We start from the raw sequence: 25,887 nt of genomic DNA on the forward strand, positions 1-25,887 counted from the left end.
TACTAAATCCGTATCTCTAACATAGGGTTAGACAAGAAACAATTCGAAAGACAACTAAGGTTAAGAATTGGAAAGACGATATTTGCTAAATTGAAATTAATGTTCTTTGAGAACAACTAGATCAATTTGTTAACGCTAGAAATACGAAGACAACGTCGTACCTTGTCTAGAGAGAGCAAGAAGTTGTACCGTGTCTAGAGAGAAGGAGAGAGAACTTGACGACACTGATGGTCGGTGAATTTGAAAAGAGATAATTTTCCGACGAAGAAAGTGATCAAGGACTAAGTGGTTATTAATTTTGAAAAGAAGGGTAAAGAAGAAAAGCAAAGTCTAATTTAAAGTTGACTAACGGAAATATGAAAAAGAGGGTCAAATTAAGAGCTGGTCATCTCTATGGGTCCATTGTGGTAAGTTGTTCATCTTTAGGGAGCCAAAATGAAATTATCACGTTTGGAAATGGTTGAAGTGGTTGAGTTTGGTGGTGCGTATAGCCATTTTAGTGGTGCCTAAAGAATCCCCCCTGGTGTACCACCGCCTAAGAAGAAATAAAAGGGCAGGCCCGTAGTAAATAAATAGAACAATTTCACTCCTTCGCGCTCTCTCTCTCTCTCTAGGCTAGGGGTTGAGAACTTGCTTGCTTGCTTTATACCCCCATTTTTTCAGAAACCAGATCCTCCTGGAAACAGCACAAACTACCACCATCAAATCTTTCAAAAAGCTCTCTTACTTTCAGTCAGTTGATGTTTTTAGGGTTTTAGAGTGACACGATGTGGAACAACAACGTAGTGGTTGGAGGAGGAGGAGGAGCTAGTAGTAGTAGTAGTAATACTACTAGCTTACCATCTTCTTCACAACCAGTTGCACCACCTGGAACTGGTGGTTCATCAATTCCACCACCTCCGGCTATGCAACCATCATACAGTATACCACCTTCTGCGGCTGAAACTGAAGCACTTCTTGAAGAGAAAGCTCGTAAATGGATGCAACTTAACTCTAAACGATATGGTGATAAGAGAAAGTTTGGTTTTGTTGAAACTCAGAAAGAAGATATGCCTCCTGAACATGTTCGTAAAATCATTAGGTATTGGATTTTCTGATTCTTCGTTTTATTAATTTTTAATTTAATGACAAGTTTTGGGTTTAGGGTTTTTGTAGAAGATTCATTTTGTTCATTACTTCAGGTACAATTTTAGTTATAAATCTGGTGCCCTAGAAACCCTTTGAACAGTATTTGAACAGATCACGTTATGTTCCAATATTGATTTGATCCATTGAAAGAAGGAAGACCTGAAACTGTGAAAATCTCAAAGGTGTTGCTGATACCAGTGACACCTTATCCATTTTTTTGTATGTCGGGTTTATTAGCTAGCACACATTTACTTGTAATATCAGTGTCGTGAAGGGCGAGGTTTCGCTGCATAATAATTCTAACTGTTACTTATTTTTTTTCAGCATGTGTTCCAAAGTATTAGATTATTGAATTTGTAGATGATAATATTTTTCTGTACATGGTCATTTTTTTGGTTCCACAAACTTTTCGGCGATAATATATGATATTTCTTTAAAATGGTATTATCTTGCTTCACGAGTCCAACCATCAGAAGTATCGTTTTGGATCTATCCGGCAACGTTATCATGGGCCATGGCTGTCCTTGTTTCACAATTTATCGCACACCAGTTAAACTTCAACAAATAAGAAGCTATGAACTATGATCAAATGCATACATAGGTGTTGCCTCCTATTGAACTAGTGATTCACGTTTCTTTTAAATTTGTTTTATCGTGAAAAGGCAATAATGGGTTTCAATTGGTCATTTTTGTCCAATTCATCAGAGCTTAGATCATGCTCACATTAGTATCACATGATTTCTTGCTAAAACTAAGGTTTCTTAAGGGCTAGTGTCATATGTAATTGATTTTGGTGTTGACTTGCAGAGACCATGGAGACATGTCCTCAAAGAAATATCGTCATGATAAACGTGTTTATCTTGGTGCTCTAAAGTACATCCCACATGCAGTGTACAAACTTCTTGAGAACATGCCGATGCCTTGGGAGCAGGTATATATTGCATTCTTAGGGGTTTCTTTGCTTAATAGATATGCTTGCTCGTAGATTGGATATGATATACTCTTTGTACAGAGCTAACTGTTTCATTTTCTCTGGTTATAGGTTCGAGATGTGAAGATATTATATCACATAACTGGAGCAATCACATTCGTGAATGAGATACCATGGGTTGTTGAACCCATATATTTGGCACAGGTATTCTGTTGTTCTCTTCCCTCCACATCTTTGTGTGCTCTACCAATCATTTAAGTTTAGTTCTTGACTCTTACATAGATCAAGGTCAAAGGCCTTTAGCTTTGCAGTGGTAGTTACAAGTGGCCATAATTATTATATTAGTTTCCTGAAGAAAAACTACTTGTTGGCAGAAAATTGGTTTCTGTGATCTTATTGTTGCAATGAGCTTATAACAACTTATTTTCTCTTCTAGTGGGGTACGATGTGGATCATGATGAGGAGGGAGAAAAGGGATCGTAGGCACTTCAAGAGAATGAGGTTTCCACCTTTTGATGACGAGGAACCTCCACTAGATTATGCAGATAATCTGTTAGATGTTGATCCTTTGGAGCCAATCCAATTAGAAATGGACGAAGAAGAAGATTCGGCTGTTTATACGTGGTTCTATGACCATAAACCTCTTGTGAAAACGAAACTTATCAGTGGCCCTAGTTACAGAAGATGGCATCTGTCTCTTCCTATAATGGCAACTCTCCATCGACTTGCAGGACAGCTACTTTCTGATCTGTTCGACCGCAACTACTTCTATCTTTTTGACATGGAGTCCTTCTTTACTGCTAAAGCACTGAATATGTGCATACCTGGTAATCTTTATTTTCCTTGTGTCGTTGGCAGTTTTTAAAGTAGGATTGGCATCTTCGAGTTTGCAACATCAATTGCTCAAACATTATTAACTTTGTACTTTTAGGAAATGTATGGCAAGCAAGTCATTATCTGTTCCATTTTTTCTACTGCAGGTGGTCCGAAATTTGAGCCTCTGTACCGTGATATGGAGAAAGGTGATGAGGACTGGAACGAATTTAATGATATTAACAAGCTTATTATCCGATCACCACTCAGGACGGAGTACAGAGTTGCTTTCCCTCATCTCTACAACAACAGACCAAGGAAAGTAAGACTTTGTGTTTACCACACTCCCATGATAATGTATATAAAAACCGAGGATCCTGATTTGCCTGCGTTTTACTATGATCCCTTGATCCACCCCATACTTTCCGCTAGTAAAGATCGTCGAGAGAAGAAACTTCAGGAAGAAGAGGAGGACGATGACTTTGTTATGCCGGAAGGGGTGGAACCTTTGCTTCAAAGCACTCAGCTATACACTGACACTACAGCTGCGGGTATTTCACTATTGTTTGCCCCACGCCCTTTCAACATGAGATCTGGTCGGACAAGACGTGCTGAAGATATCCCTCTTGTCTCAGAATGGTTCAAGGAGCACTGGTATTTTCAAACTTCTCTATTGCTTGATTCTATTTTAATTCTATTCTTTTGCTTCAGCTAAATTTGTTTATAATTTCTTGTAGCCCTCCGTCTTATCCAGTTAAAGTTCGTGTTAGCTACCAGAAATTGTTGAAATGTTTTGTATTGAATGAGCTGCATCACAGACCTCCCAAGGCTCAAAAAAAGAAGCACTTATTCCGCTCTCTTCAAGCTACTAAGTTTTTCCAAACTACAGAACTTGATTGGGCTGAAGCAGGTTTGCAAGTTTGTAAGCAAGGGTATAACATGCTGAATCTGTTGATTCATAGGAAAAATCTAAACTATCTTCACCTTGATTACAATTTTAATCTGAAACCTGTGAAGACCCTCACGACAAAGGAACGTAAGAAGTCACGTTTTGGCAATGCTTTCCATCTGTGCCGTGAGATCCTTCGGTTGACTAAACTTGTGGTGGATGCCAACATCCAGTTTCGTTTGGGAAATGTAGATGCGTTCCAGTTGGCAGATGGTCTGCAGTATACCTTCTCGCATGTTGGCCAGTTGACTGGTATGTATCGATACAAATACAGACTTATGCGGCAGATCAGAATGTGTAAAGACTTGAAGCATTTGATTTATTACCGCTTCAATACTGGTCCTGTTGGAAAGGGACCTGGCTGTGGTTTTTGGGCACCAATGTGGAGAGTATGGCTGTTCTTTCTTCGTGGTATTGTTCCCTTGCTAGAAAGGTGGCTGGGGAATCTATTGGCACGGCAATTTGAGGGGCGCCATTCTAAAGGAGTAGCAAAGACTGTCACTAAGCAACGTGTTGAAAGCCATTTTGACCTGGAACTCCGAGCTGCTGTTATGCACGACGTGCTTGATGCAATGCCAGGTACTTCTTCGTGTGATTGCAATATATTCATCTTACATCTCCTAAGTTTTAGTTCGCTACATTTTCCTTTCTTGTTTGCTTCGATTCCATGAGTGGCTTACCTCCCGAGTCCTGACACCTTATTATGGAATCTCCGAATTGCAGAAGGCATAAAACAAAACAAGGCCAGGACTATCTTGCAACATCTCAGTGAAGCTTGGCGCTGTTGGAAAGCTAACATTCCTTGGAAGGTATGACCCGTGTTAGGTGTACTCTTGATAAAGAACTTAATTCTTCAATGTAGCTTCTCATGATTGTGTGTTTTCACTGTAAATTAGGTGCCTGGCTTGCCAGTACCGATTGAGAACATGATTCTTCGTTATGTCAAGTCAAAAGCTGATTGGTGGACAAACGTGGCTCATTATAATCGTGAGCGTATAAGAAGGGGTGCTACCGTTGATAAGACAGTGTGCAGAAAGAATTTAGGAAGATTGACGCGTCTGTGGTTGAAGGCAGAACAGGTATTGATGTAGACTTAGTTTGGGTTTGCTGTGATTTTCGAAGTATTTCTAAGTTCTAACTTTGCTTGTTCAGTAATCTACTTTGACAAAAACCGTTGTTTAGGAATAATGCGAAGCAGCTCCTGAAGGCATCGTTTGGCTGCTTCTCTAGATTTGCTTTGAGAAACAGTTACTTCTCAAAAAGCACATTTTAGTTACCATTACCTCCAAAAGAAAATAATTGAAGTACTCATGTACTGTATAGAAATCAATTTCAAACGCAGCCGTAGTTCCTTATTTTGGGTTGCTGCTCATAATTCTTATGTCTCGCTATTATTTTCAGGAGCGACAACACAATTATTTGAAAGATGGACCATATGTCACTCCTGAAGAAGCTGTAGCTATTTATACCACAACTGTCCATTGGCTGGAATCGAGAAAGTTTTCTCCAATCCCTTTCCCTCCTTTATCCTATAAACATGATACAAAACTTCTCATCCTTGCACTCGAGAGGCTTAAGGAGTCATATAGTGTTGCAGTTAGGTTAAATCAATTACAGAGGGAGGAGTTGGGTCTCATAGAACAAGCTTATGATAATCCTCATGAGGCATTGTCGCGGATAAAACGTCACCTTCTCACACAACGTGCTTTCAAAGAAGTAAGTTTCGTAGATATTACTCAAAACTGTTTCATGCTTTTAGTTTGTGCATTGACCTTTTATATTATCCTGTGTCAGGTTGGCATTGAGTTCATGGACTTGTACAGCTATTTGATTCCTGTTTATGAGATTGAGCCTCTTGAGAAAATAACAGATGCATACCTTGATCAGTACCTTTGGTATGAAGGTGACAAGCGCCATCTCTTTCCAAATTGGATTAAGCCTGCAGACTCAGAGCCACCTCCTCTCTTGGTTTATAAATGGTGCCAAGGTATCAACAATTTACAAGGTATATGGGACACGGGTGATGGACAGTGTGTCGTGATGCTTCAGACGAAGTTTGAGAAATTCTTCGAAAAGATTGACTTGACAATGCTGAACAGGTAAGTCAAGATTTTACTTTCTAGCACATACTGAATAAATTCTCTTTACTCAATCATATTGCTCACATCTTATGTGGTTTCATCTGTAGGCTTCTGCGTTTGGTTCTTGACCACAACATTGCTGATTATGTTACTGCCAAGAATAATGTGGTTTTGTCTTACAAGGATATGAGTCACACAAACTCATATGGTTTAATCCGTGGTCTTCAGTTCGCATCATTTGTTGTTCAATATTATGGACTAATGTTGGATCTGTTGCTTCTTGGTTTGACACGTGCAAGTGAAATTGCGGGTCCTCCCCATATGCCCAACGAATTCATCACTTACTGGGATACAAAAGTTGAAACTCGACATCCTATTCGTTTGTATTCTCGGTATATTGACAGGGTTCATATAATGTTCCGGTTTACTCACGAAGAGGCACGTGACCTCATTCAACGGTATCTTACAGAACATCCTGATCCCAACAATGAAAATATGGTAGGCTATAACAATAAGAAATGTTGGCCAAGAGATGCAAGAATGAGGCTCATGAAACATGATGGTAATGTGGTTCTGTTTTGTCTCATTTTTCTGTTTTAAAATTTTAATTGATTTATAATAGGCTCTATTGGTATTAACATCTTTCCTCTTTCTCAGTCAACCTTGGCAGAAGTGTTTTCTGGGATATGAAGAATCGACTTCCTCGAAGTATCACCACTTTGGAGTGGGAGAACAGCTTTGTTTCTGTGTACAGTAAAGACAATCCGAACTTGCTCTTCAGCATGTATGTGTTTGCTTTACCGATTCCATTATTTTACTAATTTTTATCTCGTTGGCTCGTTATTAGTAACAATCTTGCGTAAGTCTTTTAAGCGACAGTTCCCCATGTGCGATCATATGCTGACATACTTATTTCGTTCGAAACAATTGAAAAGAATATGGACATCATATGCTCTTTAATGGCTGGGGCTAGTTAAGTTCACCAATTAAGTTGACATAATTCCATGTGTGTAGTTCAATCTTGGGAATAAGAATTCAAAAGAAAACAATAAGAGAGGGTAATCTTTTTCTCAGCTACCTTTTATGTCTCTCCGCTGAAATCCCACCCGCAAGCATTGTTAGCTAGGTCTGATGATTTCCACATCTTCGAATTCATTTGTTGTGGATGTTCCTTTCCAAATATTTTCTCAGTGCTATTTCTTTTATGGTGTTAATATCTGAGATCTCTACCACTTTTCAAGTTCTGTTAAAGTGCTAATGAATAAAACCAGTTTTAAGACTGAAATGTCTAGACCTGAAGTCTGAGAAGTACAGGAAATAATAGTGTCTAATACTTGTATAACCATTTCCGCATCGTACTCAAAAGGTCATTTTAACTTGTTTATTTTAGTTGTTGAATAAACAGTTTAATAGTTTTTGGTACTATCATGTAGGTGTGGGTTTGAAATACGAATTCTCCCAAAGATAAGAATGACACAAGAGGCTTTTAGCAATACAAAGGATGGAGTTTGGAACTTGCAGAATGAACAGACTAAAGAGCGGACTGCTGTAGCATTTTTACGTGTAGATGATGAACACATGAAAGTGTTTGAGAACCGGGTCAGGCAGATACTTATGTCATCAGGATCAACAACGTTTACAAAAATTGTGAACAAGTGGAATACTGCCCTGATAGGTATTTAATTTATCTATATCTTTAATCATCTTGACTGCAGTAGAATCTCATTTCAACTTATCCAGGTAGGCTGTACTGAATGTTTTTGGTGTCCTTTTGGTAGGCCTCATGACCTATTTCCGTGAAGCAACTGTGCATACCCAGGAACTTCTAGATCTGCTGGTTAAGTGTGAGAATAAAATTCAAACCCGTATCAAGATTGGATTAAACTCAAAAATGCCAAGCAGGTACCTTCATTACACTTCTTACTAGAGATATTAGAGAAAAATCTTTGGCTGCGGCCTGGTTGCTGAAGTATATTTTAAACCTGTTCTATTTCAGATTTCCTCCCGTCATATTTTACACACCAAAGGAAATTGGGGGACTTGGCATGTTATCAATGGGACACATATTGATTCCACAAAGCGACCTCAGATACAGTCAGCAGACAGATGTTGGAGTAACTCATTTTCGAAGTGGGATGAGTCACGAAGAAGACCAGCTAATTCCTAATCTTTATCGTTACATACAGGTACACTTCCTCCTACTCACTATTGATTTTTTTTTAATTTGCACATACAACTCAAAATTATATTCTTAAGGCTGAATGTTTAACAGCCATGGGAGAGTGAGTTCGTAGATTCACAGCGTGTCTGGGCAGAGTATGCCCTAAAAAGGCAAGAGGCACAATCTCAAAACAGGCGGTTAACACTTGAAGATCTTGAGGTAATTTTCGAACTTTTACTCGTGGATACATAGTTGTTCATGTGTGCTTTGCCCACTTGGAACCTGGGCCTCTTATTTACTGTTCTAGTGTCTTCATTATCCCAAACGACCAAACCTGCATTTTTCTTGATTGTTTGATGATAAATCTTAGTCAGCAGTTAGTGTTTCATTATAGTTCTGAAGTCTTTTATGATTCGTTTGGATTTGGATTTGGATCCTGGACAAGTAGGGGTTATTGTTCTCGTGTCTTAGTTGAATTGATTGTTATATCCTATTCTGGATAATTATTATATCAGCAGCATTTGCAAGACCAAAAATTCTTAACGCTATTTGAACATCACAGGATTCTTGGGATAGGGGAATACCTCGAATCAACACGTTGTTTCAGAAGGACCGTCACACACTGGCATATGATAAGGGCTGGAGAGTTCGTACTGATTTTAAGCAATATCAAGTTCTAAAACAGAATCCTTTCTGGTGGACTCACCAGCGGCATGATGGGAAACTGTGGAACTTGAATAATTATAGGACAGATGTTATTCAAGCTCTTGGAGGAGTGGAGGGAATTCTGGAACATACCTTGTTTAAAGGAACATAGTAAGTTCTCTCCATCTTTTACCATCCAGTCTGAACCAATCAAAAAGAAAAATTATTGAGCCTGCTAGCTTGCGGTAATTCACATTTATAGAATCTATCGTAGTTTTTTTTTTCAAACAAATCTATCATAATTTTGAAACTGGCACATTGCATCACTGATTTGACCTGCAATGTCAATTTGATTCAACTGTCCTAACTTTATTTTGATTTATGATTCTTGTTATTAATGTTGATTGTAGTTTCTGAACCGTGTTCTGACACGACTCTTGACATTTCAGCTTTCCAACTTGGGAAGGTCTTTTCTGGGAGAAAGCATCTGGCTTCGAGGAGTCCATGAAATACAAGAAGTTGACCAATGCACAAAGATCTGGGCTCAACCAAATCCCTAATCGTAGGTTTACCCTTTGGTGGTCACCTACCATAAATCGTGCTAATGTTTATGTGGGTTTCCAGGTTCAGTTAGACCTGACAGGGATATTCATGCATGGAAAGATTCCAACTTTGAAGATATCGTTGATCCAGATTTTCCGTGCTCACTTGTGGCAGAAGGTACATGAGAGTGTAGTTATGGATCTGTGTCAGGTTTTGGATCAAGAGTTGGATGCTTTGGAAATTGAGACTGTCCAGAAAGAGACCATACATCCAAGGAAGAGTTATAAGATGAACAGTTCCTGTGCTGACATTCTTCTATTTGCTGCCCATCGGTGGCCAATGTCGAAGCCTAGTTTGGTGGCCGAGTCAAAGGATGTGTTTGATCAGAAAGCTAGCAATAAATACTGGATAGATGTGCAGCTTCGCTGGGGTGATTATGATTCTCATGATATAGAACGTTACACTAGGGCAAAATTCATGGATTATACAACAGATAATATGTCCATCTATCCATCTCCTACTGGTATGCGCGGTGCTAAACTTCTTTATACATCCTTCGCCTCTGTTTAAGCTTGAATTAACTGTACTTTCATTTTGCATTGTATGGTCTGGATTAACAGGAGTGATGATTGGGCTTGATTTGGCATACAACTTGCATTCTGCATTTGGTAACTGGTTCCCCGGATCGAAGCCTCTTCTGGCGCAAGCTATGAATAAGATCATGAAGGTAAGTGCAGAACTTCTTAGGGGTGCAAATGATTTGTTATCTGTCACTTTAATTAGAAGAAGGAATTCGCAGAACACCTTAATTCAGGATTAACTGTTTATTGTTGATTTAATGTGCATGTGCAGTCAAACCCAGCTTTATACGTTCTAAGGGAGAGAATAAGAAAAGGTCTACAATTGTATTCTTCTGAGCCCACAGAGCCATATCTGTCATCACAAAACTATGGAGAGATCTTCAGCAATCAGATAATATGGTTTGTTGACGACACAAATGTTTATCGTGTTACAATACACAAAACCTTCGAAGGGAATCTCACGACAAAGCCCATCAATGGCGCCATTTTTATATTCAACCCAAGGACTGGACAATTGTTTCTGAAGGTAAATTCTCATTGTTTACGTTGTTTCTTTGTTTTTGCTTTCAGTTTCACTCTTACTATCTCATGGGGTATAATGCAATATATCGATCTCTTGTAGGTCATCCATACGAGTGTGTGGGCAGGCCAAAAGCGTCTTGGTCAGCTAGCGAAGTGGAAGACAGCAGAAGAAGTTGCTGCCTTGGTTCGGTCTTTGCCTGTTGAAGAGCAACCCAAACAAATCATTGTGACTCGTAAAGGAATGCTTGATCCTTTGGAGGTTCACTTGCTAGATTTTCCCAACGTAGTCATCAAGGGCAGTGAGTTGCAGCTGCCATTCCAGGCTTGCTTGAAGATCGAAAAATTCGGTGATATGATTCTGAAAGCTTCTGAACCTCAAATGCTTCTGTTTAATCTGTTTGATGATTGGTTGAAGAGTATATCATCATACACAGCATTCTCTCGTCTGATTTTGATCTTGCGTTCGCTTCATGTGAATAATGAGAAGGCAAAAATGTTGCTAAAGCCTGATACAACAGTCATCACAGAACCACATCACATATGGCCTTCTCTCACAGATGACCAATGGATGAAGGTAATTTTTTAATTATTATTTTACAAGTGTTTTACCTACTGATATTCCATTAAAACCATCGTGTTCCTATTGCTGATATTCTCCTTTTTGCAGGTTGAGGTTGCTCTAAGAGATCTTATACTCTCAGATTATGCCAAAAAGAACAACGTGAACACATCGGCTTTAACTCAATCTGAAATTCGTGATATCATACTTGGAGCCGAGATAACTCCACCTTCTCAACAGCGTCAACAAATAGCAGAGATTGAGAAGCAGGCTAAAGAAGCAAGCCAATTGACAGCAGTAACAACTAAGACAACAAATGTGCATGGTGATGAACTTATCGTGACCACCACAAGTCCTTATGAGCAAGCTGCTTTTGGTTCTAAAACTGATTGGCGTGTGAGAGCAATATCAGCAACTAACCTCTATCTCCGAGTCAACCACATTTATGTGAACTCTGAGGACATTAAGGTAACTGACTATCTCGATTTATCTTTTTTACTTGTGAGTTTCAAGTATTATTTACTAATTTCAGTAAGAACTTTCTGTGAGCAGGAGACGGGTTACACGTATATCATGCCCAAAAATGTTTTGAAGAAATTTATATGTGTAGCAGATCTTCGGACTCAAATCGCGGGGTACTTGTATGGTATAAGCCCCCCTGACAACCCCCAGGTTAAGGAAATCCGTTGTATCGCCATGCCCCCACAGTGGGGGACACATCAGCAAGTCCATCTCCCTTCAGCTCTTCCTGAACACGACTTCTTAAATGATCTGGAGCCTCTTGGGTGGATGCATACCCAACCAAATGAACTTCCTCAATTATCCCCTCAGGTTTTTGCTTCTGTACTTCATTTCCTTCACTTACAGATCATAACAATGGAGAAAATAAAATGAAAGAACTAAACTAATAGTCTACTCTGTACTAGTTATTATGCAGAATCAAATGGGATTGTTGAAATTATTGAACTAGTCGAATAATTTGATTTAACTTGCAAACCTTTTTTACTTCCAGGATCTGACGAGTCATGCCCGTATACTCGAGAGCAATAAGCAATGGGATGGAGAGAAATGCATCGTCCTAACATGCAGTTTCACTCCCGGCTCATGCTCGTTAACAGCGTATAAGCTCACACCTACAGGTTACGAGTGGGGACGAGTCAACAAGGACACAGGTAGCAATCCTCATGGTTACCTTCCAACCCATTATGAGAAGGTTCAAATGCTCCTCAGTGATCGCTTCCTCGGATTCTACATGGTAAGAATGAGATAAAAGGCAACCACATGAATACTAGGTTTTGCTAAAGAAGTTGTTTATATGTGTTTGAGGAACTAAAATTTTAATGTCCCGGTGATGGTTTTTGTTATCAGGTTCCAGATAATGGTCCATGGAATTATAACTTCATGGGAGTGAAGCACACAATGAGCATGAAGTATGGGATAAAGCTAGGAACGCCGAGAGAATACTACCATGAGGATCACAGGCCAACTCATTTCTTGGAGTTCAGTAACTTGGAGGAGGGAGAGACAGTCGAGGGAGATCGAGAGGATAAATTCACTTGAGGTTGGTGGAGACGCTACCAAGACAGCGAAATGATGTTCTTAATAGAAAAACTTTTTGAGGGTTTGCTTCTGTTGTTGTAAGGAGATCTAAAGCCTCGAGGCAGAAATGCATAATCAATTATATTGTCTGTTGAACTCATTGTAAAGAGAAAACAAGTAGGGTTTAAGGTGAGATTATGCAATCCAAGCGACATAGTTAACAACAGTTTATACTAATAATTATTGAGATTATGGTACATTTTAATCTGTTAAGCGTATAAGATTTTGCTGTTGGGATTTCATTATTCTAGTGGAGTTATGATTGGAACATTTGCTTGGTCGTCGCTAGAAGCTGTTGTCTGTTGAATAAACAAACAAAGAAGGCTTCCCACATGGAGGGCCGATCAGATAACAGGAAAATGATTTAAGTTGTGTTGCTACTGTTTTTTAATGGTGTGACAAAAATAAGCAAACGCATGATGAAATAGAATTATGCAGTTTGGTTGTTGATGTCTACTTTACGGCAAATAATAGTGATTTTCACTACGAATAAACCACGGGGTCACCTTCAAGACAAACTTCAGCGGCAGGGGGCTCCCCAACACGTATATATTAAACATTGTTTGGGTTAGTGGGTTGTTTGGGTTAGTGGGTAGCGAACTGGGTTGACATCAAGTCATGATAGGGCAGTTTCAATATTTATTTTCTTTCAAATGATCGCTCAAGTCGTAAACTGAGTTTGACATTTTTATCCATTTTCGTATTTTTATCCATATTCGAAGCACTTTCGGCATTCTATTTTCTTTGCAGTTGCTCATCTCAGAATTCTGCAACCTGCACTCTATGACCCATTTCCTCATGATTTGTTAATCCACTGTTTCATGATTATTGGTTAGAATTTGCAAACCATTTTTTTCTGGGTGAATTTTTTTGAATGATATTCAAAAAAAGCATGTTCTAAAAAAAACCATAGAACTAGAGGAACTATTCCTTTTGGACGAGATCCACCCTATACTAAGGGGTCAAAAAGCCAAAATAACTGATTTTAGCCCTTTAAAAAGAAAACAGATTCTTGAACCTGTTTCATACGTTAGGCTGTGTCATTGTGGTCCACAGATTTTCAAGGTGGAAAATGACTTTCTCAAAAGTTAATTTCATTAAGGTACGAATGGTTGGGCTTCTTGCAATGATAAAATGTTCAATGGCGAAACGATCTTGTTGAGAAGCAAGTAGAACATAAGATCTCGAAGGGCATGGATCCCACTATTATCTGCCTATCTGGTGTTACCCGTTACTAGTCTCTGCCTATGTTCCTCAGCCTTCCATCTTTTTGAAAATATAGGTTAAAATGTGTAATCTACAAATATAAGTACTTTCAAACAGTAAGAATGAAATACACAGTACAAAACCACTTTTAAGATATGAACAGACAAAACCCTTGCTTCAAACCACTCCACAGATACCATAGAAGGGAAAGGGAAAAAAAGTGAAAATTCAAGACTAAATTACAATATCAGTTCCACGCAAAATCACAGTTTACCCCAAAATTATGCTTTCAAATAGTAGATAACGGCATCTCCGTTACACTTCTAAACTGGTAACGGATGCCTTCGTTCCCAATTCAACAGTGAGCCTGAGCTTCATTTGATATTAATCTCTATAATATTTTCCAATATTCAGTTGTCAATGCTGTTTCCTTACTCTGAGCTGGTTACTTCTTTTAGCTCTTCTGTCGAATCCTTGTTTTCTGCGACAAAATCTGATCTATCTGCTGCACCAGGTGACCGGTTTTGGTTACTTCCTACAGGCTCTTCCTTAAATATTTGTTCATTCTCCAAATCAGCCAATTTCTCTTTCGAATCTCCTTTTAGGAGGTCAACTACTTCGAGCATTGTGGGTCTCTTCTCCGGCTGATTTTGAGTACATACAAGTGCAACAATCACCACCCTTTTGAGCTCCTCTGGCACATACTTTCCATTGAGCTGTGGGTCTGCAACTTCATTGAATTTCTTCTGACGGGCCAAAGGCAGGACCCATTCTGTGATTGGACGTTTCGTATTTGGGCTGAGTTTCTCTATGGGTCGCTTTCCACTAACAAGTTCTAATAATAGTATCCCGAAGCTGTACACGTCACAGCTTTCGGATGCTTTTCCCAGCATGGCATATTCAGGTGCTAGATAACCAAGAGTGCTCTTCACTCCTGTGGTGACATGAATTGCACTATCAGGAATGATATTCGCAAAACCGAAATCCGCAACTCGGGCCTTGAAATTTGGATCCAATAACACATTACTTGCTTTGATATCTCCGTGAATTATGTGTGGTACTGCTTGTTGGTGAAGATACCTGGATCCAATAAAACAAAGAATTGAACTAGTTGAGCCAGTATAGTGGCAAGATGGACATCCATGAAAACAAAACAACTCAAAACAAAAAAAAAAGAACATGAAAGATGGAGAGAGAGGGGATTAAATCTTACGCAATACCATCAGCGGATCCAATTGCAATATTCATCCGCTTTTCCCAATCAAGCAAACACTCAGCTGAGTGCTGTCCATGAAGATGAGAGAGTAAGCTCAAGTTAGGCATATAGTCATAGACTATAAGACGTTCTTGCCCTTCAGCACAATAACCACGTAAACTCAATAGATTCTTGTGTCGCACTCTGCCTAATATCTCAACTTCGACAGAGAATTCCATATCGGCTTTGGTGCTCCAGACCTTTAGCCTTTTCACAGCAATCTTCATGATTCATAAACGAAACTCATATTAGGTGACACATACCAAGGGAAACTAAGACTAAGATTAAGTCAAGCAGCATAAGAATGTTTTCGGTAAAAAAAAATTATACAAGTACAAATCTGCATAGCTTCCAGTTCCCACCAAGTGAAATGTCTAAAGTGAAGAGAAGGTTAGAGTAACTAATAAATTTGGGTAGCTAATAGTGATCCCACATCCAAGCCCTACAAAACAAAAATTCTGTAACACCCCAAGCCTTAGTAGTTATCGATATTGTCTCTGCTTTTGACGCCCACACCCAAACCCAACGGGTACGGGGTTTTGTTCCAAACGAAGGCTCCAGCTCCAGGGGACCACCCAAACGGCCTCAATACTTATAAGCTTGAGCACAGACCTACATCTCAGGCTACGGACGTTCTCTCCCAATCGATGTTGGACTATTAGTGGGGTTGTTATCGGTCAAAACTCAATCCGTTAAGTTTAAGACTGACAGTTCGGAGAGAGAAGACTCTAAGAAACTCATAGACTTATTGATCTCTTTGAGGTCCCTTGTTCAAAGAGAAAAGACACAGAGTTTACTCAAAGAGATTCAAAAGAAAAGTGTTTTCTTAATAAATTCACAATCCAGACTAATTAAGCAAATATAAAACTATATCATACTTCAAATTGAAAGAGTTTCAGAATCAAATAAAAGGGTTAGTGTTAATTACTTGGGATCCATCCCATAATTGCCCCCAATAAACACTACCAAATCCACCTTCTCCAAGCTTATTATCATAGTTAAAATTGTTTGTAGCTGCATGTAATTCCTTCAAAGAAAATATCCTCCATTTTGCCTTCTTCTCCTTTTCTTTCCTACAAAATATCCATATGTTAATACTATCTCTTTATACCAAACAATTAGGGCAAAATTCACTTCTACTTAAACCCCCTAAAGCACATCTATTCACTCCTTAAACCTAAACCCAAATCTCCAAACTTTTTCAAATTAATCCAAAATTTTCTTTTTAATCTTAAAACTCAAACAAATATTAGGTTAAAAAAAAAAAACAGACACAAGAACAATCTATTAGCTCATATCTAGAGAGAGAAAGAGAGAGAGAGAGAGAGAGAGAGAGAGAGAGAGAGAGAGAGAGAGATTGAGTTAGAGTTAGAGAGAGAAAGTAAACAGATCAAGTTTTTTTTTCTTAATCTTTAAAGGGTACTCACCGATTCGAACGAGAACCATTCCCACAACAAAACTTGGCAAACAAAGTCATCACTTTCTTCTTTGATTCAGCTCAAATTCCTCTCTCTTCTTCTTCTTCTTCTTCACTTTTCAAGCTTGAGATGTTTGAACACTTGAAAAAGTCGTCTCTTTTAGTATAAAATGGTAATGGATTCAGCCGGAGATAATATCTCAGTGCCGGCAATCGACGGCAAATAAAGAAATTATCAGGGGAAGAGAGAGAGAAGTGTCGTGAGAAAGGGACCAATCCAGCAATAGAAACACAAACAATGACTAATAATGGAATTTATTATTGAGGACAGATATTTCCACCCTTCATATAATCAACCCCATCGCCTCATTTTATTATTTTTAACCCCATCACCAATCTCGGAAGCGCGGGAAAACGCGGAGGTTTTTTTTTTCCCTCTGGTAACAATCTCTTCTGATTCTGAATCAAATTAGGGTTTCAATTTTATATGTATTAGTAACATTCTCTAGTAATATAACTCATTATCAAACTTGGGTCTTGCTCTTCTTTCTTTAATAGGAATAGAATGATTAAATTAAAGAGTTAATTCCTATATGGCCCCCTACTTTGTGACCAGCTTCCTTTATGGCTCCCTTTTTTTCGTAAATTCAAATATGACCCCCTATTTTCAGGTAAATGTCATTACTACCCTTCCTAATTCTAAATTTAAAACATTAAAACAAAATTATTTCCACCTCACCCCCCTCTCTCCCTCCACCTCATCTCACCCTACACCTCACCCCTCTCTCTCCAACTCACCTCTCTCTCTCCAACTCACCCTTCTTCTCCGGTGAGGTGGCCGGCCGGAAAATTTTCCGGCCGGCCACCTTCAAATTAAAAAAAAAAAAAAAAATTCTCTCTCCTCTCTCTCTCTAATTTTTTTTTTTTTTTTAATCTCTCACCTCTCTCTCTCTCTAAAACTCCGGCGAAGGGGGTTTCCCTTCGCCGGAGTTTTAGAGAGAGAGAGAGGTGAGAGATTAAAAAAAAATTAGAGAGAGAGAGGAGAGAGAAATTTTTTTAATTTGAAGGTGGCCGGCCGGAAAATTTTCCGGCCGGCCACCTCACCGGAGAAGAAGGGTGAGTTGGAGAGAGAGAGGTGAGTTGGAGAGAGAGAGAGAGGTGAGTTGGAGAGAGAGAGGGGTGAGGTGTAGGGTGAGATGAGGTGGAGGGAGAGAGGGGGGTGAGGTGGAAATAATTTTGTTTTAATGTTTTAAATTTAGAATTAGGAAGGGTAGTAATGACATTTACCTGAAAATAGGGGGTCATATTTGAATTTACGAAAAAAAGGGGGCCATAAAGGAAGCTGGTCACAAAGTAGGGGGCCATATAGGAATTAACTCTAAATTAAATGAAAGAATAAGAATGATTAGGGTTTCTTCTTGTTTCTGTCTTTAATAAGCCAATGAAGCTATGTGGGTTTCGTTTAATTATTCTTTTTAAGATTAAAAACATTCTCTTTTACTACTTTGATACTTTTTTTTTGTCTCAGTAAGCATTAGAACTTCTAGAGTTTGAAAACTTCTACTTCTATGTCAAATAGAAGATGGGTTTCGATTTTAAGGCTCAAATGATTGCAAAAATTCTCTTGTCTTGGTATATTATCGAGTTTGTTTGTCCTTGATTCGTCAATTTGTTATGATTTATACTCTAGTAATAGTAGAGACACGGATTTGTAATATTGGAGATTAGTGAAACTTTACTTTGAACGACGAGTCTATAAGAAATTTAGCATTGCTAGCTCAAGCTATAGTTTGAATCAGTCCTTTATACTTGTTTGTTGCAGTATTATATGGAAAATGGAATAATGATGGAAATGATAATAATAGGCGCACGAGTATGGAAATGTTGGTACGGAGTTGGAACTTGGAAGTTCGCAAACTTAATATGGCACTAGGACGCAAACTTAATATGGCACTAGGAGAAGGTATATGTGATTCGGAAACTTTACCCCATTGGCATACTACTTACCAGGGTTTCCTCCTGTTTTTGGGTGTTTTAGAGCTCAAAGTATTCTAAATTTGGAGTATCGAAATCGTCAATCTTAATTTACCCAAATTTGTAATTATCCAAGCGATCGACTAGTTTGAGTAGTATAAGATTATCTAGTTCAGATGCTTGAAATTTTATTTATCGATATGGTATCGTTCTACTGGAAGTGTATCTATCGTTTACCTGAAACCGTATGACCTACTGAAGTGCATCACATAAAATATATGTAGTTTGTATGAAGATAAATCAAAATATTCAACAGCGCGAAATAGCGCACAGATGAGGGGATACCCCTAGCATACTCATGGTTATGTACTGTTTACTTAAAACCGTATGTTCGATGTGACATTCATCACACAATATCCATTCTGCTCATCCCATTTGAAGTATGATCTTCTGCTACTTAAATGTAACTTTTCATTTGCATATTTGTTCCATAAGTAATTCTGACATATTTTTATGTATTTTGAAGATAGTTGTTCTCTATACTAATTCGTTCCGAACTTCCGATTCCATAGTTTTTTCAGGCTACATGCTATGAAACAAAAGATGCTAAAAGAAAGGGGATGTTCGTGTTAAGATACGAGGTATTAAACGTATTTGGATCATTTAAATGTTCAATTATCTCGATACATAATTCCAACAACATTCCACTAGCCTTCCTTAATTAGATGTCCTAAATGGCTAATTTCTTACTCCCCTTTTGCTTCTTCTTTTTGGTAAAAAGTTTTCTATTAGTTGGTATGATGAAATGAACTAGGGAATCATAATCACATCAATAATTCAATATGTAACTATCGATTTCTGCTGTAGTTTTCTTTATCCGTGACTAACATGCTTTTTAAATCGATCCACCAGATGAGCTGCTTTTAAATCGAAAATGGGTTTATTTTCATGTCCTTTGAAGTGGGTTTGATCAGGTAGAACTTAGAAGAAGACATAATGAAACATACACACAAACATAAAAATTATAATTCAAATTGAAGTACATAAAATTCTTTTCTTTTTCATATTTAATTACCACCTTAATTACTTAATTATCTAAATGTGGACAACTAAAATGAGTCACACACAAACTATCATCAATAATACATAACGAAAGTCGAAAACACAATTAATTCTCTCACTGAAAGTCTAATTTGATAATATGAATAAAAACCCATTAGCAAGATGATTTAACTATATGATAACTGGATACAAATCATTAAATACGTACGTCAAGGATTCAGTCCAATGATTCTCTGCGTCAAGTCCAGACGAGTCCATGACTAATCTCGAATCTAGAAACGGCAAGCAGTGATAATATGGTTCTTCGTAGAATTTTGGGTCCATCGGTAACCATTGAGATTGTATATCACCATTGATGTTCTTGATATCATCCATCCATGAGTGAGAGACTATACTCCCAAAATAACCCCTATCATCTGCTTCATTATTAGTGATCTGTATGCCATTCCCTTCGAACGATTCATTACCCATTCTTTGAGGACCTTGGTGGTGAATTGGTAAAGTATCGATTAAAGGCGAAAGCTTCCTTCTTTTGAATTTTGGTCCTTCTGGTTCTTGTTGAGGTTGTCTTTTAGTTATATGTGTGTTCCAGTAATTCTTAACTTCATTGTCTGTTCTACCAGGTAGACGTCCTGCTATCAACGACCACCTTCACTCAAAACGAATCAATGGAACTTATTAGAAGTCATTCAATTACTGAGAGAAGGGTAATTGTTAAAAATACAAAAGTCATAATGGAATATAAGAATCGAACCGATTTCCAAGAAGCTTATGCATTCGGATGATTAGGTCTTCTTCCTCCTCTGTCATTCCCCCTCGTTTAAGGTTCGGTCTTAGATAATTCTTCCATCTTAATCTGCAGCTTTTTCCACCCCTCATTAGACCTGCAAACAAATATAGTATATGAGAGGGAATTCATCTTATATTCAATTAAGAATTTGTTTTATTCTTGAATTTATCTTGTGTTTTCATTTTGTTGTTTTTAAATTAGCAATAACAAAAAGTAACTTTTTGTATGGAAATTAATTAAGATATGGGGATATAATCTTGTGATTTATATGAAGTTTATAGTATAAAATTTCTTACTTAGTTGATTTAAAATTTTGAAATTGGAGAGTATGAGAAGAGAGAAAGAAGTGAGAGAAGAAAGGGAACCTGATCTCTTTGAAACAGTTGCCCACTTGCCTTCTCCATGAGTCTCAATGTATCTTGTAAGAAGGAAATCTTCTTCTGGTTTCCATGGACCTTTCTTGTGTTCTTGCTTGTTTCCTTCTCTCTCCATCAACTCTCTTTACCTCTTATGTCTCTCTCTTATTTAGTTTGTTATATCTCTCTTGAATATGTTTTGGAGATTTATAGAAAGAGAGAGAAAGAGCTACAGAGAGAGAGAGAGAGAACCCAACAACGTGCATGGATGATAATTGCAACTTTCTTTTTCAGTCTCATTCAGTGAGATAAAATTATAGACACAAGAGGGTCCCAATCCCACTTTTGCTTTTTTTTTTTTTTTTTTTTTTTTTTTTTTTTTTCTGTGGTAGCTTGGGAATTCTCACTTTTTCTTGAGATCAATCCATGTCTTCCCCCACTCATCTGCAGCTCATGGGAACACATGCTAGAGAAGAGGGAGAGAGAACACATTTTACTTGTTTGTCTTGTGATGGAAATTACTTGCCTACATCAATTACACAATGTTTTTCTATATCCATGTCACATGCTATAATCGGTGTCGGGTGGGCATGAGAAGTTCTATAATCTTCACCGTTGGAGATAAGTTCTATAATCTTATGCAGATCGGCTGAAGAGAATGCCTCTCACTTGCTCATCTCCTGCAGCTTTACTGTAACCATATGGAGATACTTCCTCCCGGTGATCGATTGTCCGTCTCCAATGCCATCCACTTTAAATACTTTCTTCAGGTTTTGGAAGTTTGAGAAGTCAGATACGATGAGAGGATTCCTTCAGCAGATTACTCCCTTTGCCATTTGGTGGTGTATATAGTTAGAGAGGAATAATCGTCTTTCCCGTGATGTTGCTAACTCCACTGATAGAGTTATTATGTCGATCAAGGCCACCATTTTCAATTAGGGCTTGCCGACTAGGTTCTTTGAGAATTTATCTGTGGGTTTTTTGTTATTCTTGAGAGACTATAGTTTCTAATATGTAAAGTCTCCCATCCTCCGTTGCTTTTGTAGTTCTTTTTTCGTGCTTCCTAAGCACTCGGTTAATATATTATCCTTCTTCAAAAAAAACATGGGTAATCTTTTTTTTTTTTTTTTGAGAAACATGAGTAATCTTAGGTGCTGTTTGTTTTTTTCACTTTTCAGATCTGAAATCTAAATTGAGATCAATTCAGATTTCAGATGTTTGTTTTTTGTTATTTAAGAAAATCTGAAATATTATTTGAATTGGGCTATTGTCTGAATTGGCTGAAAACTAACCCATATTTTTCAGATTTCAAAACAAGTCTGAAAAATAGAGTCCATAGCTGAAATGCGTCAGATTACGTTAATACCCCCGTAAATTTTAGAAACATTTTTTTGTATTTATTTATTCAGCACCGAGAAAGCCACCACCGAAAAAGCCGCCACCACCACCACCACCAATGAGACAACCACCACCACCACCCACTGAGACCACCACCCACTGAAACCACCACCACCCAAACCACCCACTGAAACCACCACCACCCAATGAAACCAACACCAGTGATCTTTACTGATCATTTGATTTGCTTAATGGTTAAACACAGAGAAATCCTTTCCCCTTATCTTCCTTCGTCAGAATCTTGCACAAAAAAAAAACCAAATCCAAGCCAGTAAGAACAGAAGGGGTAGATTTCTTTTATACAAACCTAAAATTGTATTCACACAATCCTCTAAACCAATACATCTTAACAAGATTCAATTTTAGCCAATTAATCTTCCAAATCCAAAACGAGAAAGATAGAATCCATCCCAATCCCTATGATGACTAACCCACCATCCCAATCCCGATTGAAACAATAGGCGGCGGCAGAGGAGATGGAGTGACTGAAACAGATGTGGTGGTGGTTGTGCTAAAACAGATGTGGTGGTGGTTGTGCTAAAACAGATGTGGTGGTGGTCGTTTTGGGGGTGGCGGCGGCGCTAAGGCTGGGGGTGGTGGAAGTATGAAGAGCTTCAAGTTGTGTGAAAATCTATAACTTTTGCTTTCTTGACTACCTTCTTTGGTTCATCTGTAATTTTTATGCAAGAGGGTGGTGGTGGTGGGGTGGTGGTTTTGTGAGAGAGAGGGTTTTAAGAGAGAGACGGCAGAGATAAACAGTTTTAGGGTTGTCTTTATTTTTATAACAACAAGGGTGAAAAAAATTAGGATTAAAAATTAGGGTTTGGGTTTTGTTTTTCAAATACATGTAATAAGGGTATAATTGTCAAAAAATCAATTTCAGACCTAATAATTCAGATTGAAAAACAAACATACTAACTTGTTAAATTATTCAGTAAATTCAGATTCAGCAAATTCAGTTCAGCAAATTCAGTTCAGCAAATTCAGATTCAGACGCAAAAAAAAACAAACAACACCTTAGTTATTGGAGATTTGCGTTTGTTACTACTCTTGTAACATAACTTCAGTCTAAAGAAGTCAGTCTCAACTAATGGTTCTTTTAGTTCAACAAAGAAGAAACTAATGGTTCTTTTTTTTTCGGATCTTCTTTGCTCATTAGTTTTTGGTAAAGATCTTCACACTTCACTACGTTTGAAGCAATGAAAGTTCTAAAGTTGCAGTAAATTTACTCCATCTAGCACAATAGGTTTTTTTTACTGTGGAAAAATGTCTTTGCCTGACTGTTTGAATGTCATAACAAATAGTAAAAAAAGTTTAAAAATCATAGTATATGAGTTTACCATAGCACAAAAATAATATTGAGAACAAGCATGTCAATTGGAAAATGGCATCTCATACACAATTATTAAACTAAAAGGTGCTTTATCACCAATTTAAATAATGATAGATAATGAATCATACAAGTACAAATCAAAGGAAAGAACTACAACATTATCTGCGACCATTAAATTCAAAAGTGATTTTGCAGATACAATCATTTAAGATGTAATTTGAATTTTAAAACAAGTTTTTATTATTATAGGGTCCATGGTTTCCCGTGAAAACCTGGAATAGGACCAAGTCCAAAGATAATAAGCAGGTCCATCCGTCCATGGGCAATGACGATCTGATCCCAATATTTTCAATTATTTACGATGCTGCCATCTCTTACGATTTCTTCCTCTATAGTTTCTGTTTGTAGTTTTATAACTGTAGGGATGTTGGAGCATAAAGAAAAATTTCTGGAACATAAAGACTTAATCAAACAAGATTGACTTAGGGGGTCTATTAATATTTGGGCCCAAATATTTACTTGATTGAACTTTGTTCATCTTCTCATTATCTTCACCACCAAATTTTCCGACCATTGCCACTATTTCCGACCGCCACTGGTACCTCTTCTTTCTCATCCCTTCTTCTTTCTCCTTCTTTATATTTCTCCTACCTGTTTTCTATTTCTGTATCTCTCATTGTTATCTCTATCTTTCTTCTTCTCTCACTGTTAGTTTAGCTCTCTCTTTTACCCTCTCTTTCTATCTCATTCTCTCCCTATCTCTCTACCCTCTCTCTATCTCCCTCTCTCTCTCTCATAGTTCCGGTGAAGAGAAAACTTCCCTTCGCCAGAACCCCCCTTGTCCGAGACGAAGTGGAACTCGAGGAGGAGAAGCCCTCCTCGAGGGTTTCGTGACTGGTAAGACAATATCGTGGTCGACCAACCATAAGACAATATCGTGGTCGGCTAGCAAAAAACTGTTTCGTGGCCGACCAACCACGAAATACTCGAGTAAGGTTTTGCAAGAAACCCTCATCGAGGTTTTGTTCAGGCGAAGGGAATACTTCCCTTCGTCGGGATTGTGTGTGTGTGAGGGAGAGAGAGATAACGATACAGAGAGAGAGACTGTGAGAGAAAGAAATAATAAGAGAAAGGGAGGGAGAGACCATGAGAGAGGGTGAGAGCGCATATAGTGACGCTGAGAGAGAGAGAGAGAGAGAGAAAAACATCAGAAGATGAAGATTAGGGGCAGAAAACAAATTATCTAACTTTCAGACTAAAAAATAAACATCTCCTAAGTCAATCTTGATTGACTTTTATGTCCCAGAGATTTTCTTTATGTTCCAAAACTGCTGCCTTTATAATATGTTTTGGACAATTAAGTTTTGCTTTATACATATCCCTAGTTCTCTTTACAAAATATGATTCAAAACAATTTCAGAATACGTATTCTCTCTTTAAAAACTCGTATTCTCTCTCCAAAATCATATTCCAATCAACCAAAAAACAAAAATTCCAGCCAATATTGAATACAGAACCATTGTTGTTCTTTGTTTCGTTCTTCATCACAAATGACTTCATTTATTTTTTGAAGCTTCAAATGTGGGTTTTGAAGATATAGATATGTTTTTCTTTTGCAAAAATAAAGCAAAAACAAAAAAAAATATAGTTTTGATCTAGAATGACTTTAGCATTAATAAAAGTCTACATATTCTTTAAAGTTGTAGGTTTACATTAAAACTATTTACAGGTAGCCTAAAGCCCTAACCCCAATTGGAAAGAAAGTGATGATGTATTTTTTTTTTTTTGATGAAGGAAAGTGATGATGTATGTTATAAAATTTGAGCTCGTTTTTCTTGTTTTTGTTGGATCCTACTTCTTGTGGTTAATAAACCATGGCAGAGGAAATTAAATGGGGACCTCAAACTAGAAAAAGAAAAAGGGTAACAGAAATTGTTGGAGTTGAAAGTTAAAAGGTAGTCATCATCATTACATAATTATCATCATGAGATTTTAGAACAAAACTTAGTTTTGTCTTCTTCCAATTCCAGGTATTTCTTCCTCCAAAACCTATATTATTAGAGAGTTAATCTCAAACACTTATTCCTTGTTTATGTCCTTTCTTATATTTAATAGTCAAAGCTTAAACCATCATTCTATTATTCATTTGAACTATTTTACCATATGAGACAACAGAGAATTATTTGTTTGCAGAGAGAGAGAGAGATAGTGGAGCAGAAAGCACTGAGTTGGCTTTCTGTAAAAGCCTATTTACTGAGTAGTCAGTCATCTAGTTGTGTCATGTGAAACTGTCAAAATAAAAAAGGACTACTGAGGTATATGATTTAGTAGCTCTCTATTGTCATGGACCCTATTGGTGGTGGTAGCAGGATGAGACTTACTTTAATGGTACCACTTGTACATCCTACATCCTTCATCATCACTCTGTAGCTGCTGCACCTGCTCCTGCTGATTGGAACCTGATTTTGCAGATATTCATCACCATCCTATCATCTTGCCCTTTCTTATACCAATATTGTGGAATAGTTCTTCAACAAAAAAAAAAAAAAATATTGTGGAATAGTCATCTACGGGTACATCTAGA

The 25,887-nt window shown here is 37.8% G+C and overlaps 3 protein-coding genes and 1 long non-coding RNA gene across 4 annotated transcripts; 2 read left to right on the plus strand and 2 right to left on the minus strand.

Moving 5' to 3' along the window:
• Positions 1 to 452: 452 nt before the first annotated feature.
• Positions 453 to 12,711, plus strand: LOC147550516 (pre-mRNA-processing-splicing factor 8A-like). The gene is made up of 25 exons (XM_086667919.1): positions 453 to 1,081; positions 1,936 to 2,059; positions 2,171 to 2,263; positions 2,496 to 2,886; positions 3,040 to 3,526; positions 3,610 to 4,400; positions 4,545 to 4,630; positions 4,718 to 4,900; positions 5,223 to 5,537; positions 5,616 to 5,920; positions 6,010 to 6,464; positions 6,560 to 6,686; positions 7,336 to 7,577; positions 7,681 to 7,804; positions 7,899 to 8,088; positions 8,175 to 8,282; positions 8,626 to 8,879; positions 9,158 to 9,774; positions 9,872 to 9,978; positions 10,104 to 10,358; positions 10,455 to 10,928; positions 11,022 to 11,381; positions 11,466 to 11,744; positions 11,926 to 12,168; positions 12,282 to 12,711. The coding sequence occupies exons 1-25, from the start codon at positions 768 to 770 to the stop codon at positions 12,471 to 12,473; spliced, it is 7,116 nt and encodes a 2,371-aa protein (XP_086524045.1). The 5' UTR covers positions 453 to 767; the 3' UTR covers positions 12,474 to 12,711.
• A 1,068-nt stretch (positions 12,712 to 13,779) lies between these two features.
• Positions 13,780 to 16,904, minus strand: LOC147550517 (PTI1-like tyrosine-protein kinase At3g15890). The gene is made up of 4 exons (XM_086671236.1): positions 16,401 to 16,904; positions 15,902 to 16,046; positions 14,932 to 15,194; positions 13,780 to 14,798 (listed from the first exon to the last, which is right to left on the minus strand). Exons 1-4 carry the CDS (start codon positions 16,448 to 16,450, stop codon positions 14,150 to 14,152), a joined length of 1,107 nt encoding a protein of 368 aa, XP_086527362.1. The 5' UTR covers positions 16,451 to 16,904; the 3' UTR covers positions 13,780 to 14,149.
• LOC147550518 (uncharacterized) lies at positions 16,726 to 21,495 on the plus strand. Its single transcript, XR_015238352.1, has 3 exons — positions 16,726 to 16,830; positions 18,937 to 19,005; positions 21,217 to 21,495. It is a non-coding gene; the product is annotated as an uncharacterized LOC147550518 (long non-coding RNA).
• LOC147550519 (transcription factor MYB15-like) lies at positions 19,405 to 20,998 on the minus strand. The gene is made up of 3 exons (XM_086671237.1): positions 20,582 to 20,998; positions 20,181 to 20,310; positions 19,405 to 20,075 (listed from the first exon to the last, which is right to left on the minus strand). The coding sequence occupies exons 1-3, from the start codon at positions 20,706 to 20,708 to the stop codon at positions 19,598 to 19,600; spliced, it is 735 nt and encodes a 244-aa protein (XP_086527363.1). The 5' UTR covers positions 20,709 to 20,998; the 3' UTR covers positions 19,405 to 19,597.
• Positions 21,496 to 25,887: the final 4,392 nt, after the last annotated feature.

Source organism: Eschscholzia californica, unplaced genomic scaffold (genome assembly GCF_041429995.1).
Source record: "Eschscholzia californica isolate CP2 unplaced genomic scaffold, dmEscCali1.0.p SCAF_3, whole genome shotgun sequence".
NCBI lineage: Eukaryota > Viridiplantae > Streptophyta > Magnoliopsida > Ranunculales > Papaveraceae > Eschscholzia > Eschscholzia californica.

Excerpts from the sequence above, each read along its gene's own strand:
- LOC147550516 (XM_086667919.1), top strand. The coding sequence starts at position 768 with ATGTGGAACAACAACGTAGTGGTTGGAGGAGGAGGAGGAGCTAGTAGT. Across the intron at positions 5,538-5,615 it reads CACAACGTGCTTTCAAAGAA|GTTGGCATTGAGTTCATGGA; the intron begins GTAAGTTTCGTA and ends ATCCTGTGTCAG. Across the intron at positions 12,169-12,281 it reads GCTTCCTCGGATTCTACATG|GTTCCAGATAATGGTCCATG; the intron begins GTAAGAATGAGA and ends TTTTGTTATCAG.
- LOC147550517 (XM_086671236.1), bottom strand. The coding sequence starts at position 16,450 with ATGACTTTGTTTGCCAAGTTTTGTTGTGGGAATGGTTCTCGTTCGAAT. Across the intron at positions 16,047-16,400 it reads AATGGTTCTCGTTCGAATCG|GAAAGAAAAGGAGAAGAAGG; the intron begins GTGAGTACCCTT and ends GATATTTTGTAG. Across the intron at positions 14,799-14,931 it reads GGATCCGCTGATGGTATTGC|GTATCTTCACCAACAAGCAG; the intron begins GTAAGATTTAAT and ends TATTGGATCCAG.
- LOC147550519 (XM_086671237.1), bottom strand. The coding sequence starts at position 20,708 with ATGGAGAGAGAAGGAAACAAGCAAGAACACAAGAAAGGTCCATGGAAA. Across the intron at positions 20,311-20,581 it reads AACTGTTTCAAAGAGATCAG|GTCTAATGAGGGGTGGAAAA; the intron begins GTTCCCTTTCTT and ends ATTTGTTTGCAG. Across the intron at positions 20,076-20,180 it reads CATAAGCTTCTTGGAAATCG|GTGGTCGTTGATAGCAGGAC; the intron begins GTTCGATTCTTA and ends TTTTGAGTGAAG.